Here is a 19878-nt window from a genome sequence, read left to right on the forward strand (position 1 = left end):
GCACCCACAGAGCTCAGGGAAACCAGGAATTTTAAGCACCCAGGATTGTCCTGTCAAAGGGAAAGCTGTAGAACCTGTTTTTTCAGAAGGCCAGGAATTGGAGGTGAGAAATACCCTGGAAATCTGTGATACCTGTTGGGCTGTGATATATCAAAGCTCTACCACCAGGACGTGAGGTAGCTAGTGATCTAAAGGATCTTTACACTACCTGTACAGCCAGGGGCTCCCTCAAGCGCCCACAACAATGACCAGAGGTGGCCAATAGCCCAGACGACCTCTGTATTATCTGTATGATCAAGACTGTGCCAGACCCTCCCTTAGACCCTTAAACTAATACAGGTAGCTTGGCTCTAGAACCCATCTTCTTGGAAGAAATGGCATCTGCTTTAAGTTGTTTCAATATAGTTATTGCCTCCTTGTGCACCAGGAATACGGTTACACCTGGAAACCTTTTCCTAATTATATTGTGTTTAAGTATGCTGGCAATAAACTGCCTGGCATCAGACTTCCTAGAAGTTGATCCAGTCTGACAGGTGAGTCGGGCTGAACCAATTTTTCATTCTCACCTCGTTTCCCTGCCTGCCATGACTCCCACAGAGAGCTCCTCACTTCTCGTTCTTTTCTTCCTCCTCCTCCTTTTCTTTCACGTCTTTCTCTTTCTTCTTCTCTTTCACTTATTCTTCCCATTCTCTCTCTCTTTCCTCCTCCTCCTCCTCCTCCTTCTTTCTTTTTTTTGTTTTTCAAGACAGGGTTTCTCTGTAGCTATGGAGCCTGTCCTGGAGCTAGCTCTTGTAGACCAGGCTGGCCTCGAACTCACAGAGATCCGCCTGCCTCTGCCTCCCCAGTGCTGGGATTAAAGGCGTGCGCCACCACCGCCCAGCTTCTCATTCTGTTTCTTGCAGTGTACTTGGGACAGAGTTAGCGTCAGAGGAAGTGCTGGCAGTGAGTAGCAGAGTTAGGACGGGCCTGCTGAGGCCTGTAAAGCTGCGTACAACTGATCCCTTGCCCTTAGTCCCTGGAGAGCTGTAAGGGTCCTTCTGATTTCCTGGAATGTTGAGGAATTAACAACACTGCACTTTTCTGGCATTGGGGCTCCAAAAGGCAGTTTTGGCTTCTTCTAGACTGAAGTAGGAGGCCAGTCACACTCAGTTACGTATCTAGTTTGAGGCCAGCCTGGGTTCCATGAGATCCTACTTCCAAAAGAGAAAACTAAACCCAACCCCTATTTTTGAGCATATTCCCACACAGAATAGGGCCAGTGAAAGGCCGCGAGGATCTGTGGTAAGTAGGAAGGACTGGGGCTAGCCTACGCCACCTGCACCTTTGCCCTTAGGTCTGACGTTTCTCTTGGTTGGCTCCACTTCGATGTCCTGCAGGTTCTTCAGAGCCAGTGGGTCCACTCTAAATATGTCACCTCCCTCAACCCTGGATTTCCTTCCTTGTTCTTTATCACGGGCACTGACATCAACATCAACCTCATTGTCTAAGGAAGCTAGAACATCCTCGTGTCTACCTCCCATGGCGTCTGTTCTGTGTGCAGCTGGGGATGAACTCACAGGTTCTGCCTCCTTACTGACCATCTTTGGAATTTATTCCTTTTCTCTGTCTTTCACTTCCAGTTTCCCACACCAGGCCCTTTCATTTCTGGCTCTAACTAATTGTCCCCATCTCTTTGCCGATTTTCTTTTGGTGCTGTCATTTTCTATCCCTTTTACATACCAAGTTTTACTGATGAAATATGGATCTTACCGAGCCATGGCCCAGTTTAGTACCCTGTTCCTAACTGTTTTTTGGATTAAATACAACCATCAAAAAATGGGCTTTTCTGCTCTAATCCCGGGTCATTCTCCTGTCCACCTTTCCGTCCTGCCTCCTCGCCCCTCCCAGACTCCAAGTCCTCCTGCCTGTCTTGATGGCCTTTTTACCGCAGGCTGCTTTTCCACCGCAGGCTGCTTTGCATCTGCAGCCTCTCCTGCCAGGCAGGAATCCACCCCCCTTTTGTTAGTTGTTTTGGGGCATCTGGGTTTAATGCACAGCTGTGTGCTCCTATACCACCCACATAGCATTTTTGTCATAGCATGTATTGTAAATATTAGAAGAGAGTGTATTTCTTTACTGTGGAATCATACAGGATTCCTTGAGGGTAGGAACTGCATTCCTGTCTCTTTGCCCAGCATGGGGTATGGCTCAAATAAGGTAGTTTCTGAAAGCTAGTCATGGCCAAAGTTAACTTTATTTATTACGGAATGTGGGCATCACATATGTTAGGCAAGTGATTTTTCTGTTTCTTCCCGAAACTGGGTCTCGTGTAGCCCTGGCTGTCCTCAAACTGGATGTGTCTCGGAGGATGACCTCAGGCTTCTTCTCCTCCTGCCTCTACAAACATGGTGTTAGAATCACTGGCATGTGCCTCCATACCCAGTTTGTGTGGAACTGGGAACCCAGGGCCTCATGTGTACTAGGAAAGTACTCTAGCTGGGTGTGATGGTGCATGCCTTTAAGCCCAGAAGTCAGAAGGCAGAGGTGGGCAGATCTCTGTGAGTTGGAGGTCAGTCAACCTGTTCTACAAGGCAAATTCCAGGACAGCCAGAGCTACATAAAGAGATCCTGTTTTAAACTGCAAACGAACTCTCCCTAACTTTTCCAGTTGAGCTACATCCCTAGCCAACAAGCCATTTGACTTAAACATTAATTAATCTATTATTATTGTGTGCTATGGGCATGATGTGTGTGGCATGTGTGTGGGGTTCACTGAACAGCTCCGTGAAGTCAGTTCTCTCCTTTCATCTTTGTGTGGGCTCTGGGTATTATACTCACTTTACCAGATCTGAGGGGGGTGGACCCTCACCTGTGCCATCTCATTGACCCCAAGTCCTTTCATTTTAGTGGCTAGTGTTTTATAACTGGCTAGGGGAAAGTAAGGCGCTCTGCTGTAACATCTAACTGATGTTAGCACCAGCTGGACACCTTGTTACTTGGGGCTGGCATGAGCCACCCAAAGATAACAGACAGTGCAAGGCTCAGCTTCTGCCCTTCAGGAGAATGACTTATTTCAGATGCCAGTTACTGGTAGTTGGCCAGCTCACTCACACTGCTGGCTCACTGGCTACAATCTAAGGGATTCCTATGACCCCCCCCCCGGTTTTATGATTCTAGAATAACATAGCGTTATTATAGAGAATGTTAGTCAGAAAAACACCAGATGAAACAGGGCATGGTGTCATATGCCTGTTATCCCAGCAGAAGGACCAGAAGTTTAAAGTCATCCTCGGCTATGTAGCAGTGTGGAGTCCTAGTCTGGAATTCAGGAGCTCCTAACTGGCTGAGTCCCCACATAGAGAGGTTTTATCCTCTGATGGGGAGGGGCTGTCACCCTCACTGTAGCTTCCTCAGGACATCTAGGCGTTTCCCACCTTCTGTGTCTAGAATTTCTATTAGCTTTGTTATATGGGCATGCTCCGTAAATGATTACTGGTCACATGACTGAACTTAATTTCCCGTCTTCCTTTCCCCAGCAAAGGATGAGCAGGCTGGTTGGTCTCCTTGGTGATCAGATGCCTGTCTTAAAGGTTCCTGAGGCAGCAGTGTGTGGAACACACCTAATTCCAGTACATAGGGAGGCAGGAAAATGAAGAGTCCAAGGCCAACCTGGGTTAGAATGAGAGAGACCCTCTTAGGATTGGGTCAAGGAGGAGAGAGATGAGGAGAGAGGAAATGGTGGGCCAGGGGCCCTGCTTCAGCCATCTTATTAGTATCACAAAGCCAGTCCTGTCACAGGGAAATGGTTTTAGAACTCCGTAGTAGGCAGATTTTACTGTTGTTGTTAAGACTGTTCAGGTAGTATAGACTGGCCCAGAGCTCTCTGTGTAGCTGACGATGACCTTGAACTTCTAAGCCTCCTGCCTCCTCCTCCCGAGTGTTAATGTCAAGTATAGTTAGTGCCAAGTACAGTGTTAGCTCCGGGGCTGCAGGCATGTGCCACCCTGCCCAGCTAGGACAGTTTCCATACACAGCATAGGGTTGTAGAGTAGGTGGTTTTTCCTCTATTTTAAAAACTTCATTCAAATGACATTAAGGTTGAAACTTCTTAATGTAAGTTTGTAGATTGTGAAAAGATTCGTCAGCAGAAATTACAGTTGCTTCCCTACTTGCAACCATGTATCTTGTATTTAGGTATTCCCAGTTCCAGAGCGAATACAGCTTAGATGAAGTAATGAAATCTAGGACGATTTTCGATTTTCTGACTGTCTTGCAATGCTGGTAAGAAAAACATGTTAATATTTCCTAAGTATAGCTAACTGCTCATCCCCTGCCCGTCCCTCCCTGGGTAAATGTTAGGCTCTGTCTGTAACTTTTGTAGAATTGCCAGTGTCCCCTCACTCTGGGTGGCTTCCTGAGCATGTACCCAACTTCTTGTTGCTGCTCTGAGGCAGATCCCCTCTGTCATGAAAAAATACATTTTACCTCTTCCTTCTCTAGTAACTTTTACTTGTTTGGGGTATTCTGTGTTTATTTATTAAAAACGCCTTAGGAGGTGAGTGCAGCCCTAAGGCTCTGGGAGCGTTTGTTTTCCCTGTAGACTTCTAACACGGAAAACTTTTCTCTGTGATAGATAAGAGCGAAATGAAGGATTCATAGCTCTAACAGTGCTCACAGTCACATCTTGAAACTTGCCTACCATTCTCTTGCTCCTCGAACGTTGACTGAGTACTGGGTAGTCCTGCGTACATTCCTGACTGAGTTCTGGGGATACTGTCTGGGATGCAGTTGACAAAATGGGTCAGCTGTCACTGGCAGAGTCTGAAGGACGGCCCACTTAGAAAATCCTTCCCAGCTCATCGAGGGGCTCTTGTGTGTGCCACTTAGCTTCCCAGCTGATTGTAGATCTGTGTTGAGATCTCAAGGGTCTCACCTCTGGATTTTTTAATGTCACCATTCTATTATGCCCCAGCTTCCAAGAGAATTCCAGACTGAGCTCTCTGGGATACAGCAAGGCTGGAGTGGTGTGAGTCCCTAGTAGTATCTTCATAGAACTAATGCAGGAAGTAGACCACTCTGCAGAGGTCTCCAGAAATCGCCTCATGCGTCAGTGGAGGCATATGCAGGACTCTCTCAGTGAGAGCTTGAGGGAGAGACTGTGGACTAAGCAGAGAGGAGCTTTTGAGGGCTTGCTGGAGACTCAGCCTCAGTGGGATGCATGTGCAGTTAAATAGTAAACATTTCAGAGAAGACTGGGATTGGCCAGGGGACAAACTTCATCTCCCCCACCCCAGCTCCCAGTCTGAACGCCTAGGAGATGGACAATGTGGAGTAATTGTTTCACTTCCTCCTAGTCCCACCTCCAATGGCGCTGCAGCGGCAATTTTGTCTAGTGAAGATTTCGTACTGAAGTATGGCCTGCAAGACAAAGCTGTGGAAATTGTGGCACAGGAGATGATGACTGATTTGCCAAGCACATTTGAAGAAAAAAGCATTATTAAAATGGTATATCCGAGGTTCATTTTTTTTTAAAAAATTAAATTAAGGAAATATTATTTTAAATTGCAACCTGACACTTTATTGTCGTTAGCTCTGGAAAGCACTTATAAAAAACTTGATCTAGAAAGGTTCTTGTGTAGCCCATTTTCTTAGTTATGGTTTCTGTTGCTATGAAGAGACACCATGACCATGGCAATTTTTTAAAAATATTTATTTTTATTTTTTATGTGCATTGGTGTTTTACCTGTATGGATGTCTGTGTCAGGGTGTTGGACCCTGGAGTTACAGACAGTTGCAAGCTGCTATGTGGGTGCTGGGAATTGAACCCAGGTCCTCTGGAAGAGCAGTCAGTTCTCTTAACTGCTGAGCCATCTTTCTAACCTGACCACGGCAACTCTTATAAAAGAAAGCATTTAATTGAGATGGTGGCTTACAGTTCAGAGGTTCAGTTCATATGCAGGCAGACATGGAACTGGTTACATCTTGATCAGGAGGCAACAGGAGTGGACTGAGACACTGGGTGGTAGTTTGAGCATATGAGACCTCAAAGCTCACCTCCATAGTGACACACTTCCTCTAACAAGGGCACATCTACTCCAGCAAGGCCACTGGGAGGTGGAGGAAGGAGAATCAGGAATTCAGGCCCAGCCTCAGCTACATTGCTAATCAGATGCTGCTTAGAATGGCATCATAAATGCGGTATTTTAATTTATTGGACATTCTGGTTTTTTATTTATTTACTTTTGAGAAAGGGCTTCTTCATGTAGCTCTGGCTGTCCAGGAACTCTCTCTAGACCAGGCTAGCTTGAGCTCAGAGATCCACCAACCTCTGCTTCCCAAGTGCTAGAATTAAAGGCATTTACCCTTATTAAAGGGAAAATAAAAGATTTCAGACCTAAAGTGAGTTGAACAATTGAAGATTTGCCCCTCAACTACAGAAACAATTGTGACAGTAAATTAGAGTTTATAAAATAAATTTCTACAACATGCTTTAAATGTGAAATGCTTACACAACTTAATCAAATGCTTTAGTTTGATTCCCCGTAAGCTCACATGTTATAGATTTAGTGCCTGATCCAGCATTGTTTTGAGGTGGAGTCTTTGGGAGGTGACCAGATCTTGGGAGCTCCAACCTAATCAAAGGATTAATTCATTGATGGGTTCACAGTTTAATGGGTTTCAGGGATGAGGCTTTGTGGAAAAGCTCTGACTGCTCCCTGGCCTGGGGGGGGGGGGCAGCCGTGCTCTACCACGTGTTCTCTGCTGGAGCAGCCGTGCCCTACCACGTGTTCTCTGCTGGAGCAGCCGGTGCCCTACCACGTGTTCTCTGCTGGAGCAGCCGTGCCCTACCACGTGTTCTCTGCTGGAGCAGCCAGTGCCCTACCACGTGGTCTCTGCTGGAGCAGCCGTGCCCTACCACGTGTTCTCTGCTGGAGCAGCCTTGCCCTACCACCTGTTCTCTTCTGGAGCAGCCGTGCCCTACCACGTGTTCTCTGCTGGAGCAGCCGTGCCCTACCACGTGTTCTCTGTTGGAGCAGCCGTGCCCTACCACGTGTTCTCTGCTGGAGCAGCCGGAGCAGCCGTGCCCTACCACGTGTTCTCTGCTGGAGCAGCCGTGCCCTACCACGTGTTCTCTGCTGGAGCAGCCGGAGCAGCCGGAGCAGCCGTGCTCTACCACGTGTTCTCTGCTGGAGCAGCCTTGCTCTACCACGTGTTCTCTGCTAGGATTTTTTTTTTTAACCTTGCAGTGGGTCTGGTGTGATAGCTCCAGGTGACCCTGGGTTGAAACTTGCAAAACTATGAACCAAAATGATTCTTTCCCGTGGGGCATGGCTGCATGACGTGTAACCTCAGCTGAAGGCAGGAGGAACAGGAGCAGAGTCATCCTCAGCTGCACAGTAGATTTGAGGCTAGCCTGGGCTACATGAAATCCTGTCTGAAAAATAAAACTAGCGGGAAAGAACCTTCCCTGCTCTTCAGTTGTTTTCTTGGGTGTTTTGTCAGAGCAGTGGGGTGTTGACCAGCAAAGTCAAGATCATACCATTGGGTGATGCCACATAGCTTCTAGTCAGGTTCTCATAGCACATTTTATATTACTTCTGTCTTCTCCTTGAATAGAACTTGACCATGGCCTGTGCCAAAGTGGTTTGAATCCTCTGTGATCTTCTAAAAGAAGGTTGCATATTTTCCTATAGAATTGTTCCATATATTTCACTGTGACTCATAATAATGTATTAAAAATTCTCTTCAGCCAGTACAACTATACATTATAACTTTATCAGTACAGCTATATGTTATGATTCCATAGTTTTCATAACGGCCTAGACAGAACCTCAGAGATTCTAAGTCCTTTTTCGATGTCTTATTTAAACTTTTGTTCTTTATGGTATAAAATTCTATATGTACATTCTTCTTTTTGGACATTATTTTATTTAGACCTTTTATATAATGCAGGTTCAGCTGAGATTTCACTATGTGTGATCTTTTGAGCTTTTAATGTTATGCGTGCACTAGTCTCTTAAATGCCTTGGCTAAAAGGCCATGGGCCGCTGCCCTTTCTCACTCCCGAATGGACTTTTGGTTCTAGGTTGGTTTTGATATGACTAAAGAAGCCGCCAGGAAGTGCTATGAGAAGTCCGGCCTGAGACCCACCGACGTCGATGTGATAGAGCTTCATGACTGCTTTTCTGCCAATGAGCTCCTGACTTACGAAGCCCTGGGGCTCTGTCCAGAAGGTAGTGTCTTTGAAGATGGCTCCCCCGTGTGTATGTGTGTGTGTGTGTGTGTGTGTGTGTGTGTGTGTATGTCGGTCCCACTGAGAAGCCATCACTTTCTCATTAAGCAATAGGAGTCACTAATTGCCTGTCTCTGCACACTGGCTCTGCCACACTGTGCAAACTGGTTTAGAGCATCCAGTCTTGGACGGCACCAACCCTGGCAGAACAGAGTGTATACCTTCCTTTACATTATGCAAGTTAGTGCTTAGAATGTCCTGTTCCATTTTAGAGAGGATTTATTAGGCCTACAATCTCAAGTATTTTTAAATTGTGTTTAAATAAAGCCTTGCAGAAAGGAAAACGGCAGAGCTGATGATTGACGGAGTGTGATAGGTTCCTGACCATTTCGAAAGCGCACCTTTCTGAGTGCATGAACTCCGGTTGTTCACTTCCTTGTCGGCCTTTGACGGCGTTGTTCACATTTCAGGCTTGCTCAGAGGATAGGACTGTCTCTTACTGTAGTCTTGATTTTCATTCCTCGTGACTAATGATACTAAAAACCTTTTTATGTGCCTATTGGTCATTCATTTATCGCCTTTAAAAAAAAAGATTTATGTTATCTTTAGTTATGTGTCTATGTTGGTACCCGTGTGTGGGTAAGTGAACGAGTAACTTCATGATCCCTAGGGCTGGAGTTAAGCTGGTTGTGAGTCACCTTATGTGGGTGTTAGGAATTAAACTTGGGTCCTCTAGGGAAGAGTAGTGCATGCACACTTAACTGATGAGCCATCTCTCCAGCCCCTCATGTACCTTCTTTTTATGTACCCTGTGCCTGTCTTTATATCTATTTAAATCTCTGCCTTTTGGTTGTCTGTTGTCATTATTGTATTTTAAGAATGTATATATTTATATACATACATATATATGACATCACAATATTAATATATATACTCTATATATTCTAGATACATTTCAGTGATAAGCTTCTTTTTGTTGTTGTTTTTTTTGTTTTGTGTTGTTTTGGGTTTTGTTTTTTGAGACAGGGTTTCTCTGTGTAGCCCTGGCTGTCCTGAAACTCATTCTATAGGCCAGGCTGACCTCGAACTCACAGAGATCCGCCAGCCTCTGCCTCCTCAGTGCTGGGATTAAAGGTGTACTCCACTACTGCCCAGCCAGTGATAAATATTTATGTTGTGAACATTTTCTCCTAGTCCAAGAACATAGTCTTCTGTGTCCATATTATGGTTATCGTGGGTATTGTGTTTATTGGTGTGCATGTGGCATGGTGCTCATAAGGAGGTCAGAGAACAGCACCATGGAGCTGCTTTCTCTCTTTCCTTCTTTGTAGGGTTTCAGGGTCACACTCAGGTCACCACGCTTGTCTCAGGAACATTTTACCTGCTGAGCCATCTCATAGGCCCTCCCTTTTCCCCACGCTAGCTCTAACTTGCTATATAGCTGACAATGACCTTGAACTTCTGGTCCTTTTGCTTCTATCTCCCAAGTTCTGTCACTCTACAGAGTTAGCTCCCTCCTATATTCTTCTCTAGAGGGTGCTGATAGGACATCCTCAGCACTGTTGGCCTTTGAGCCCTGTTGTTCTGTGGTAGAGTGTGTGCTTTTTAGGGTGTTCAGCAGTGAGTGTGCTTGACCTTCTGCCCACAGAATGCCACAAATGCCTCCCACAGTCGTGACAACGAAAAATGTCTCCAGACATTACCACATCTCTCCCTGTGGGTAAAATCTCCCCCAGCTAAGAACCACTGCTCCAAGGCCATGGTGTGTACTTAGCCCTCAGTCTCCAGTAGTTAGTATTGTGCCTCTTAAGATGCAAGGAAGAACCCTGGCCACCACACAGGCCCTTAACTGACTCCTCTTTGCCTTCATTGTTGTAGTTGTCATGTATATCACACCTGTTTATATTGAAAATATTAACGCGATCATATTTGAAGGCATTAAGAGGAAAAAGTCTTTTATATTTACCTAGGTATTTATAATTTTTGTCACTTCATTCTTAAAGATCTTGTGTGTGTGTGTGTGTAGAATCTTCATGTTTGAGACAATGTCTTTCTCTTACTGCTCATGGCTGTGCACCCTACAAGCGTCCAGAGGCTCCCCTGGCTCCACTTCCCATTTTGCTGTAGGAGTACTGGGGTTATAGATCCATGTTGGGCTCTTACGTGGATCTTAGGGTTTCAAATCCAGGTCCTCATGTCTGAGTGGCAATACTTTATCCACTGAGCCATCTCCCAGTCCAAGACTGACCTGGACTGGCAGGTTTTTCTTTAGTGACAGGTTTCTGAGAGGAGGACCAGAGGAAGATAAATTAAAAGACATGAAAGTTTGGGATCAGGATGCAACGATGTTTATTAAAATGTACAGCATCTTATATATATAGTTTTCAGGGGCAAATGAACACAGTCATTGGAAAACTATCATATAATGGACACAGTCATCAGGGAGCTGATCAAGCCATGTTGCACAAAAGGAACATAGCAAATGTCTTACAGACCCACACACAGCATCTTTGAGACTCATAACTCCAGTCTGTTCTGGGGGAAAAGGCCAGGTTCCCAGGAACCGAAACCTAACTCCCTTGAGGGCCTGTTTCCAGTTCCAGACTAGACGAACCAAGTCTGCCCTGGGCAAAGACACAGACTAGCCCTTTCCCTTTGCCCTTTCATCGGGGCTGCTGAGAAAGCCTTGGATCAGCCTGGCTCCGAACACAAGAGCCCTGTTTCTTTGTTTTTGTTTTCTGAATTTTGCCTGCATGTATGTATGTGCACCAATGTATGCCTATTGCCTGAGCAGACTACAAGGGGGCATTGGATCCCCTGGAACTGGAGTTAAAAGCTGTTGTGAGCAGTTGGGAACCAAGCCTTGGTCCTCTGCAAGGACCTGTGTATATACTTTTCTAAAAATATAACAAAATAAAATACAATAAGATAAAACAAAAACTGTCACATTGGAGTTGGACAAGGCAAATAAACAGAAGGAAAAGAGCCTAAGAGAAAGCACAAGAATCAGAGACCCGTGTGTTCACACACTTAGGAATCCCATAAGAACACTGAGCTGGAAGCCATTATTTGTGCTCACAGAACCTGGTGCAGACCTGGGCAGGCCCTGGGCAGGCTGCAGCCGTCTCTCTGAGTTCATATGCGCTTTGGTCATGTTGAGTTAGAGGGCCTTGTTTTCTTGGCATCCTCCATCCCCTCTGGCTCTTACACTCTTTCTTCTTCCTCAAGGTGGGTGGGTTCCCCTGTCCTGGTGGAAGGGATTTGATAGAGATATCCCATTTAGGGCTGAATGTACCAAGATCCTCTCTCTGTTTCTGCCTCCCACTCCACTTTGAGACAGGGTCTAAATACACAGCCCTGACTGACCTGGAATTCACTGTCTAGACCAGGCTGGTCTCGAACTCACAGAGATCTGCCTGCCTCTGCCTCCTGAGTGCTGGGATTGAAGGCGTGCGCCATTACAGTGATGTCTGTTTAGAGCTTTTGATATTGCCCCACAAGTCTGTGGAACACTTCCTTTTCTGTTTTGTTTTCTTTTTGTAGAATTGGTGATCAAACCTGGGACCATGCACATCTGTTTGTTTTTTAAAATCCCCTTTCTGCTCTGAGCCTCTGGAGTAATTTCTTTTCCCCAGTTTTTCGAGACAGGGTTTCTCTGTGTATCAGCCTTGACTGTCTGGAACTCACACTGCCTCAAACTCACAGAGATCCACCTGCCTCTGCCTTCCGAGTGCTGGGGTTAAAGGCATACACCACTGTCACCCAGCTTTTTTCTTTCTTTCTTTTTTTCCTTTTCTTTCTTCCTTATTTTTTTTTTGAATTCGAAGAACTTTTTTTGGAGACAAGAGTCTTGCTGGCCTTGATCACATGACCGTCTTCTTGCTTCCGCCTCCAGAATGGTAGGATGTCCTTTCACATCTCTCTTCCTTTCCCTCCTTTCCTTTTGGAGACAGATCTCAGGCTGGGGCTAGCTCAGGAGGCACAGTGCTTGCCTCACATGCAGGAACCCCTGGGTTCAGTCTCCAGTACCGACGAGCTCACTGTTGCAGAGCCAGCCTTGACCTTGCAGCCTCTGTCTCTGCATCTGGGGTTAGCATCCTGGCCATGAACCACCACATCTGGATTTAGTGTTTTATTTAAAAGATTTCTCTTTTCAAATTTCTTTGGGATTCATTTTCTAGTTTCTTGGCTGTGCTGAGAACTCCTGTCTTGGTGTTTATTTCTAGTGTGTCTCCTTCCCCTGCAGCTCTAGGATCAGTTTGAAAGTCCTTGATACCTTTGTAATCTAGACTTTGTAATCTGTTGATGCTCTTTCTCCCTTGGGTTACCTCTCCCCATTTTATTTTTGAGACAAACTCTGTTGCTGGGACCGGGGACTCACTGGTTTTAGGCGAGGTGGGATGGCCAGTGAGCCCAGGAGTCCACTGTCTCTGCCTCCTCAGGTCTAGGATTCTAAGCACACACACCAAACCCGGCCTTTTATGTGGGTGCTGGGGATTAAACTCAGTCTTCGTGCTTACTGCCTACATGTTTCATGGTTTACTGACCGAGTTATCTCCCCCGCTCCACACGGTTTGTGATTTAGGGAGCGGTCAGCCCAGTTTCTTGTGACAAGTTCTGTCTTGCCTTTGGAGGTGGTGACTGATGCTCATGTTTAGCTCCTGAGCCTGTTACAGCTGTGCTGGTTCGGGGCCCTCCTGTGCATCTATAGCTCAGGGGAGTGAGTCTCAGACCTACATAAGTCTGCACTCAGAATCAGGCTGGGGACTCTGCTCTGGCTCTCTCTACTGTGGCATTCTTTGCTCGCTACTCAGCCTGTGGAGTTTCTTTTTCTGGTTCTGTTGGATAGAAAGGGGGGGTTTTAAATCTCAGCATTTGGGAAGCAGAGACAGGAGGATCAGGAGTTCAAGGCTAGTCTGGGCTACTTGAGACTGTCTGAAAAAGCCAAAGGTGGGCTGGGGTGGAGAGGAAGGGAGCAGACTTAGTTCTGTAGTGCTGACTCGCTGTGCTGTCCCAGGATGCTGCTCCCCTGTGCAGTACTGCTAAGGCCAGCCTGAGAAGTCATGCTGTGCAGCAGCTTCTCTGAGATTTCTCTTGCTAATTTTCATGTTTTTGTTTGCTCTCTAGTTGTTAGGTAGCTGTGAGTAGCACTGTATACATGTCTTCAGTGGTGGTCACAGGAGAAGGGCACTATGAGGGGAGGAGCACTGTGAGTGGAGGAGCACTGTGAGGAAGGAGCATTTCAAGGAAGGAGCATTGCGAGGGGAGGACACCGTGAGGGGAGGAGCACTGTGAGGAAGGGAGCACCGTGAGGGAGGGAGCATTGTGAGGGAGGGAGTACCGTGAGGGGAGGAGCATCGTGAGGGGAGGAGCATCGTGAGGGGAGGAACATCGTGAGGAAGGAGCATTGTGAGGGGAGGAGCATCGTGAGGAAGGAGCATTGTGAGGGGAAGAGCACCGTGAGGGGAGGAGCACTGTGAGGAAGGGAGCACCGTGAGGGAGGGAGCATTGTGAGGGAGGGAGTACCATGAGGGGAGGAGCATTGTGAGAGGAGGAGCATCGTGAGGAAGGAGCATTGTGAGGGGAGGAGCATCATGAGGGGAGGAGCATTGTGAGGGGAAGAGCACCGTGAGGGGAGGAGCACTTTGAGAAATGAGCATTGTGAGGGAAGGAGCACCGTGAGGGGAGGAGTACCGTGAGGGGAGAAGCAGTGTGAGGGAAGAATACTGGGGGAAGAGTACCATGGAGAACGTGATTTGGTAGCAGAACGGGAACCCAGTTAAATATCTATGGGACGATGACTTTCAGGTTTTTATCCCAGCTCTGGATGCTTCCCTGAAATCTAGATTCAGTGAATAAGCTGCCTACATTTAAGGGTGTTACAGGTTTTGTGTGTGTGTGAGTGCTATTTTGATTTGCTTTTTTGATGGCTTGTCATCATCTCAAATGTAAGTTCTGAATGGAACTGCTAGTATTTCCCAAACTTCTCTCTCATCTTTGACATCTTCCAGCTGATCACACTGGAAAGAATCACTTTTCTTAAAGATTTATTTATTATTTATGTGTGTGTTTGCATGCCTGTGCATGTGTGCACGCTATGTAGGGCCAGATGAGGCTGTCAGATCCTTTGGTCATAGGAGGTTATCAGCTGCCTAAGTTTGTTTCTGGGAAGCAAACTTGTTGCAAGAGCATCAGGTGCCCTTAACTGCTGAGCTATCCTTTCAGCCTCTGCAGAGTCAGTCTCGAGTCTTCTTTCTTTCTCAAGCCACCGTGACTGAATCCTTGGTTGAGCCCTGTTGGCACTGGACTCTGCCTTCAGGCAAATCTGAGTAGGCCACTTCTTGCCAGGTTTTTGTCGCTGCCAGCATGATTTCTTAGGCTGTGGTTGCCTCACAGCTGGCCCTGCATCTGCTTGGACTCCAGTCTCTTTGCTCGAGCCCACGCAGAATGGTCAGGGCTGCCCCTCTCTTCCAGGCCTGCTCGTTTCTCACTTACAGAGAGGCACTGGCTGAGTGTTGTCTCTTTAGGGTGCACCTAGGTGTCCGCAGTCTCTCCTCTCTGTGACTACTCTCCTGAAGCCACGTTGCCTCTTATTTCAAGCACCCTCGGTTCATTTTTCCCTCAGATGCTGTGTCTAGAACCCCATGTGGTTTGTCCAGGGTTCTCTTCCTTGTTCCCACCTTCGCAAACTCTTTTCTATCCTCCTCTTCATGGTGCCATGGCTACGGACAGCACCCAAACCATTATCGTCACCTCTGGAGCTCCCAGATCTTACTATTTGATCAGAAAAGCATCTGGAAGAATATTTTATATGATCCATGCACTTTTGTTTTGTAACCACCAAACAGCAAACAGATCATTAACGGGCAATGTGGAGGCCACCAAGCATGTGAAATAAATTTGTAGTTTTTTTTTTTTTTTTTTTGAGGGGAGGGTTTAGTTTGATACAGAGTTTCACCGCATCACCCTAGCTGGTCTTGAACTCAGCATGTAGACCAGGTTAGCCTTGAACACAAAAGATATGCCTGCCTCTGTGCTATGACAAAAGGTTATGCACCACTCCTGTGACTGTGAAATAATTATTTTTAACCTTTATGGTTCAACAGTGTTTTCAGTCTTTTGTCTTAATTTCATGAAAATGAATTTTTGTTTGTTTGCCTGTTTTTGTGGTACTGGAATCAAACACCAGGCCATCCACATGCTGGGTACACACTCTGCCACGAGCCACACTTTCAGTCCTGCTTTTCTGTTGTTTTTGTTTTTTGTTTTGTTTTGTTTTGACAGGATTCTTCCACATAGTCCTGGTTGTCCTAGAACTCGCTTTGTAGACTAGGCTGGCCTCGAACTCACAGAGATCCATCTTCCTCTGCCTCCTGAGTGCTGGGATTAAAGGTTTGCACCATGATGATCAACAAGCTTTTTTTTTTTTTTAATTTAAACAATTATATACCACATAGTAATACAGCTGAAACCAAAGAGAAAATAAATTCATTTTGGACACTTAAGAATTTTGAAACCGCGGAAGCAGCCCTGCAGCGGAGCGGGCAGCAATGAGTGGGGAGCCAGGACAGGTGTCCGTAGTGCCCACTCCCGGGGAGGTGGAAGCAGGCAGTGGAGTCCACATTGTGGTGGAGTACTGTGAACCCTGCGGCTTTGAGGCGACCTACCTGGAGCTGGCGAGCGCCGTGAAGGAGGAGTATCTGGGCATCGAGATTGAGTCGCGACACGGGGGAACAGGGGCCTTTGAGATTGAGATCAATGGACAGTTGGTGTTCTCCAAGCTGGAGAATGGGGGTTTTCCTTATGAGAAAGATCTCATCGAGGCCATCCGAAGAGCCAGCAATGGAGAACCTTTAGAAAAAATCACCAATAGCCGGCCTCCCTGTGTCATCCTGTGACAACATGTGATTCTTGGAAGCTTGGTTCTGAGGTTCAAACCTGTTTCCTTGGGGCTCCACTAGGAACTTCCTCTGCCTTTTGCCCCTCACTTAGCTCCACTTAGCCCCTTTGGGCACAAGGAGGGACTAGACATTTCTATGGTCTTGGAGGCAGAAAAGAGATGTTCTCTGTGGATATTTCCACGACCATCTCATACCTCTCTCCTAGGATTGGTGCCCTCTGCAACTCGGTCCTCTCCCCAGCTTGGCAGTTCCCGTCACATGCCACAGATGCTGTAACTTATTTCCCCCGAGTCCTGGGTAGTGTCAGTTATTGGCAATAAAGAGCTATTAGCGCTACAAAAAAAAAAAAAGAATTTTGAAACCGTAATTTCCAGTTAAAATGCTGCAGTGTATTTGTGCGTCCGTGTTAGCAGAGTATTTGTGCGTCCATGTTAGCAGAGTATTTGTGCGTCCGTGTTAGCAGAGTATTTGTGCTGTCCGTGTTAGCAGAGTATTTGTGCATCCGTGTTAGCAGAGTATCTGTGCTGTCCGTGTTAGCAGAGTATTTGTGCGTCCGTGTTAGCAGAGTATCTGTGCTGTCTACCAGCAGAGTATTTCAGAGTATTTGTGCTGTCCGTGTTAGTTCTTTTCTGCCTCTCTGTCGCAGCTGGGGCAACTTTGGAAGCTACAGGGCTTTTAGGAACTAGTCAGTGCTCTGTTTCATGCAGAACAGTTTTGAAAGGTAAGCCTTTATTGCTCAATATCATTACTCAACACTTAGAAGCATTTGTAACAAATTATTAAGCCCCTGAGAAGTGTTTGTATTAAGTACGCAGCAGCTGTATGGGAAAGTTAAACAGACATGCCTTCTGTCCGATGTTATTTTGTAACATTTGTGAATGTTAATGTTTTCCTCCCACAGGGCAAGGTGGAACACTGGTTGACAGAGGAGACAACACTTACGGAGGAAAGTGGGTCATAAACCCTAGTGGCGGACTCATTTCTAAGGGACACCCACTGGGAGCAACAGGTGACAATATATTCAGATTTGAGAAGTTTTTATTCTTTTTGTCAAAATTATACTTTAGACCTTGATTTCCTTTTTAGTTCTTTTTTATATTTACTTATTTGTATATTGTGTATGTATGCGTGCACTTGCATGTTCTATAGCATACACATGTGGAGATCATAGGACAGCTTGAGGGAATTGACTCTCTCTTTCCAATTTTATGTGGGTCCTGGGGAATCAAATCTCAGGTCATCAAGCTTGGCACATATGTATCTGCTGAGCCGTTTTGCTGGCCCTTGTTTTTGATTTTTCAAGACAGTCAAACTCTATAACTCAGGTTGGGCTGGAACTCACTGTATAGTTCAGGATGACCTTAAACTTTCAGCAATCCCCCTGCCTGCCTCTCCCAAATGTGGGGATTGTTGGTATGAACTGCTGTGAGTGGCTGAAGTCTATGATTTCAGTAGGTCTGTATTCTTTGAACTTGGAGTAACTGGAGTTTTCTTTTCTTTTCTTTCTTTCTTTCTTTCTTTCTTTCTTTCTTTCTTTCTTTCTTTTTTTCTTTTCTTTTGATTTATTTTTTATGTACATTGGGATTTTGCCTGCATGATGATACCAGATCCCCTCAAACTAGAGTTACAGATAGTTGTGAACTGCTATGTGGGTGCTGGTTCTTTGGAAGAGCCGCTAGCATGCTTAACCACTGAGCCACCATTCCAGCTCCATGCCTGGAGCTTTAAATGCTTCTTACCTGCAGTCCCTTGATTTCCCTTGACCTGCAGTTTGCTTAATTCGCAAGCTGTTTTCTACCCAGATAAGATCATCTCAGCTGAGCACTGCGTGGACCTTGCCTCCTCTTGAGAAATCCAGACTAGAAATTATGAAATAAGAGCTTTACTATGGCTCTGTTGCCCACTGGCCACCGTGATTCCTCTGAGCAGTTAGAAATTAATCACTATGACTTTAAGGTCTTTAACTGAAAAAAATGACAACTTCTGTATTGCAGCTTCTAAAATAACTTAGTGGCAAATTTCTATTGTTTGTTTCTGTAAAGGTAGATGGGCTGTGTTTTCTCTTTATTATCTGGTATGTGTTGATTAATGGAATATTAATTTAATTAATTAATTTTTTATTAATATTAATTTAACTTCTTGAAATTTCTGCAATAAATTAAAGCAGTTAGCCTTGTTTTATTTTTATTTAAAACTCAAATTTCAGTTGAGTGTGGTGGTGCACGCCTTTGTAGTTGGACCTTTTCATCAGGACCACTGGCTTCCCAGTAATGACATGGAGACTTATTATTAATTATAAAAGCTTAGCCAATAACCTAGGCTTGTTACTAATTCTTACAACTTAAACTAACCCGTTTTTACCAATCTACTTTTTGTCTCGAGCTCTATCATCTTTACTCAGCACTGCCCCATGCTGCTTCTCTCTACCTGGCTGGGGCCTTTTTCTTCTTAGCATCAGTTACCTGAAAATCCCATGTAGCTACTGGCTGTTCAGCTTTTTATTAAACCAATCAGAATGTCACATCTTCACAGGGTACAAAAAGATTATTCCACAACCCAGCTTTAATCCCAGAACTTGGGGGGGGGGGCAGAGGCAGGAGAACTCTGAGTTTGAGGCCAGCCTGGTCTACAGAGTGAGTTCCAGGACAGCAAGGACTACACAGAGAGACTCTGTGTCAAAAAACTAACAAAAACAGCAAGAACCCCTCAGGTTTTGTGAGCGTACAACATAGTAGAAAACAGAAGAGCTAGATGGACTGGGGAGGAGAAAGAAGTGTGGCAGGGTGCGGGGCTATTGTGTAGCTCAGTGGTGGGACATTTAGGATACAGAAGGCCCCAGGTTCTGTACCAGGCTGTTCAGGAGGAAGATAAACAAGGGAGGGCAGGCAGGCTGGCTGCGTATTCACAGGTAGCTCAGTGTGGTGGGCTACCCTGCCATTCTGTTTTTTCCTCTCTTCTTTGGTTCTTTTATTATGTCTTTTAAAAAACTGGCAGAGGTTTATTATTTTCTCTCATCCGTGGAATTCCTTCTTTATAGAAGTTTGTCACAGGTGCTCCTGGAGGGTAGAACTTCACGAGGTTGTGGAGGAACGCTGCTTACCGGCATGCTCTCCCTGGCTCACTCAGCTTCCTTTTAAAGCAGGACCACTAGCCCAGGAATGGCACTGCCCACCCTTGCCTCAGGCTAATCCGATGGCGGCATTTTCTCAGTTGAGGTTCCCTCCTGAGTGCTGGGATTAAAGGCATGCACCACCGCTGCCCAGCTTAGTAGGGTCTCTTTTAAGAGATGTGACCTCACTCGCCACTGGCGGTTGGCTGGGTTTATGGTATCAGGTGAGATTTCCTTCCTATTGAGTGGGCCTTAAGTCTAACTAGACAGCAGTGATCACCGTCAGGACACAGTCACTATTGCACCTCTGGGGACATCTGGCTGTGCTGGTCATTGCTGTGGCTCATAGACAGCACAGCTGGGTAAGACTATTGATTTCTCATCCCCCTTTTTATTTCTGGCTTGCCCAGGATAGTCCTCAGGAAGTAGGCTTTTGGGTTAGATCCAGCTCAACGCCTCTGAGTCCTGTGGCCAAGTGTGTGCTATCTTTAGCAATTGGCACTTTGACTTCTGGGATGAAACAATGTCTTCACTGTTTGGGGAGTCTCTTGAACTCGGAAGGAGCTTTCTCAAGCCAGGCACTAGGTGTTTTGTTAGTCTACGGCTCTTGGCAGAGGCATTATTATCCCAAGTGGCATAACTTCATTTAAACAATA

General features: G+C 45.9%; 2 protein-coding genes across 2 annotated transcripts in view; both read left to right on the forward strand.

The window, feature by feature from the left end:
- Scp2 (sterol carrier protein 2) overlaps positions 1-19878 on the forward strand; it is a 78666-nt gene that overhangs the window by 27166 nt on the left and 31622 nt on the right. The window contains exons 8-11 of the mRNA XM_057783891.1: positions 4174-4260; positions 5334-5484; positions 8066-8213; positions 17015-17122. Of these exons, the coding sequence (XP_057639874.1) occupies positions 4174-4260; positions 5334-5484; positions 8066-8213; positions 17015-17122 (494 nt within the window). The remainder of the gene's footprint in view (positions 1-4173; positions 4261-5333; positions 5485-8065; positions 8214-17014; positions 17123-19878) is intronic.
- Positions 15738-16441, forward strand: LOC130883460 (migration and invasion enhancer 1-like). The gene has a single exon (XM_057783892.1). It carries the CDS (start codon positions 15763-15765, stop codon positions 16108-16110), a length of 348 nt encoding a protein of 115 aa, XP_057639875.1. The 5' UTR covers positions 15738-15762; the 3' UTR covers positions 16111-16441.

The sequence above is a fragment of the Chionomys nivalis genome, chromosome 11 (assembly GCF_950005125.1).
Source record: "Chionomys nivalis chromosome 11, mChiNiv1.1, whole genome shotgun sequence".
NCBI lineage: Eukaryota > Metazoa > Chordata > Mammalia > Rodentia > Cricetidae > Chionomys > Chionomys nivalis.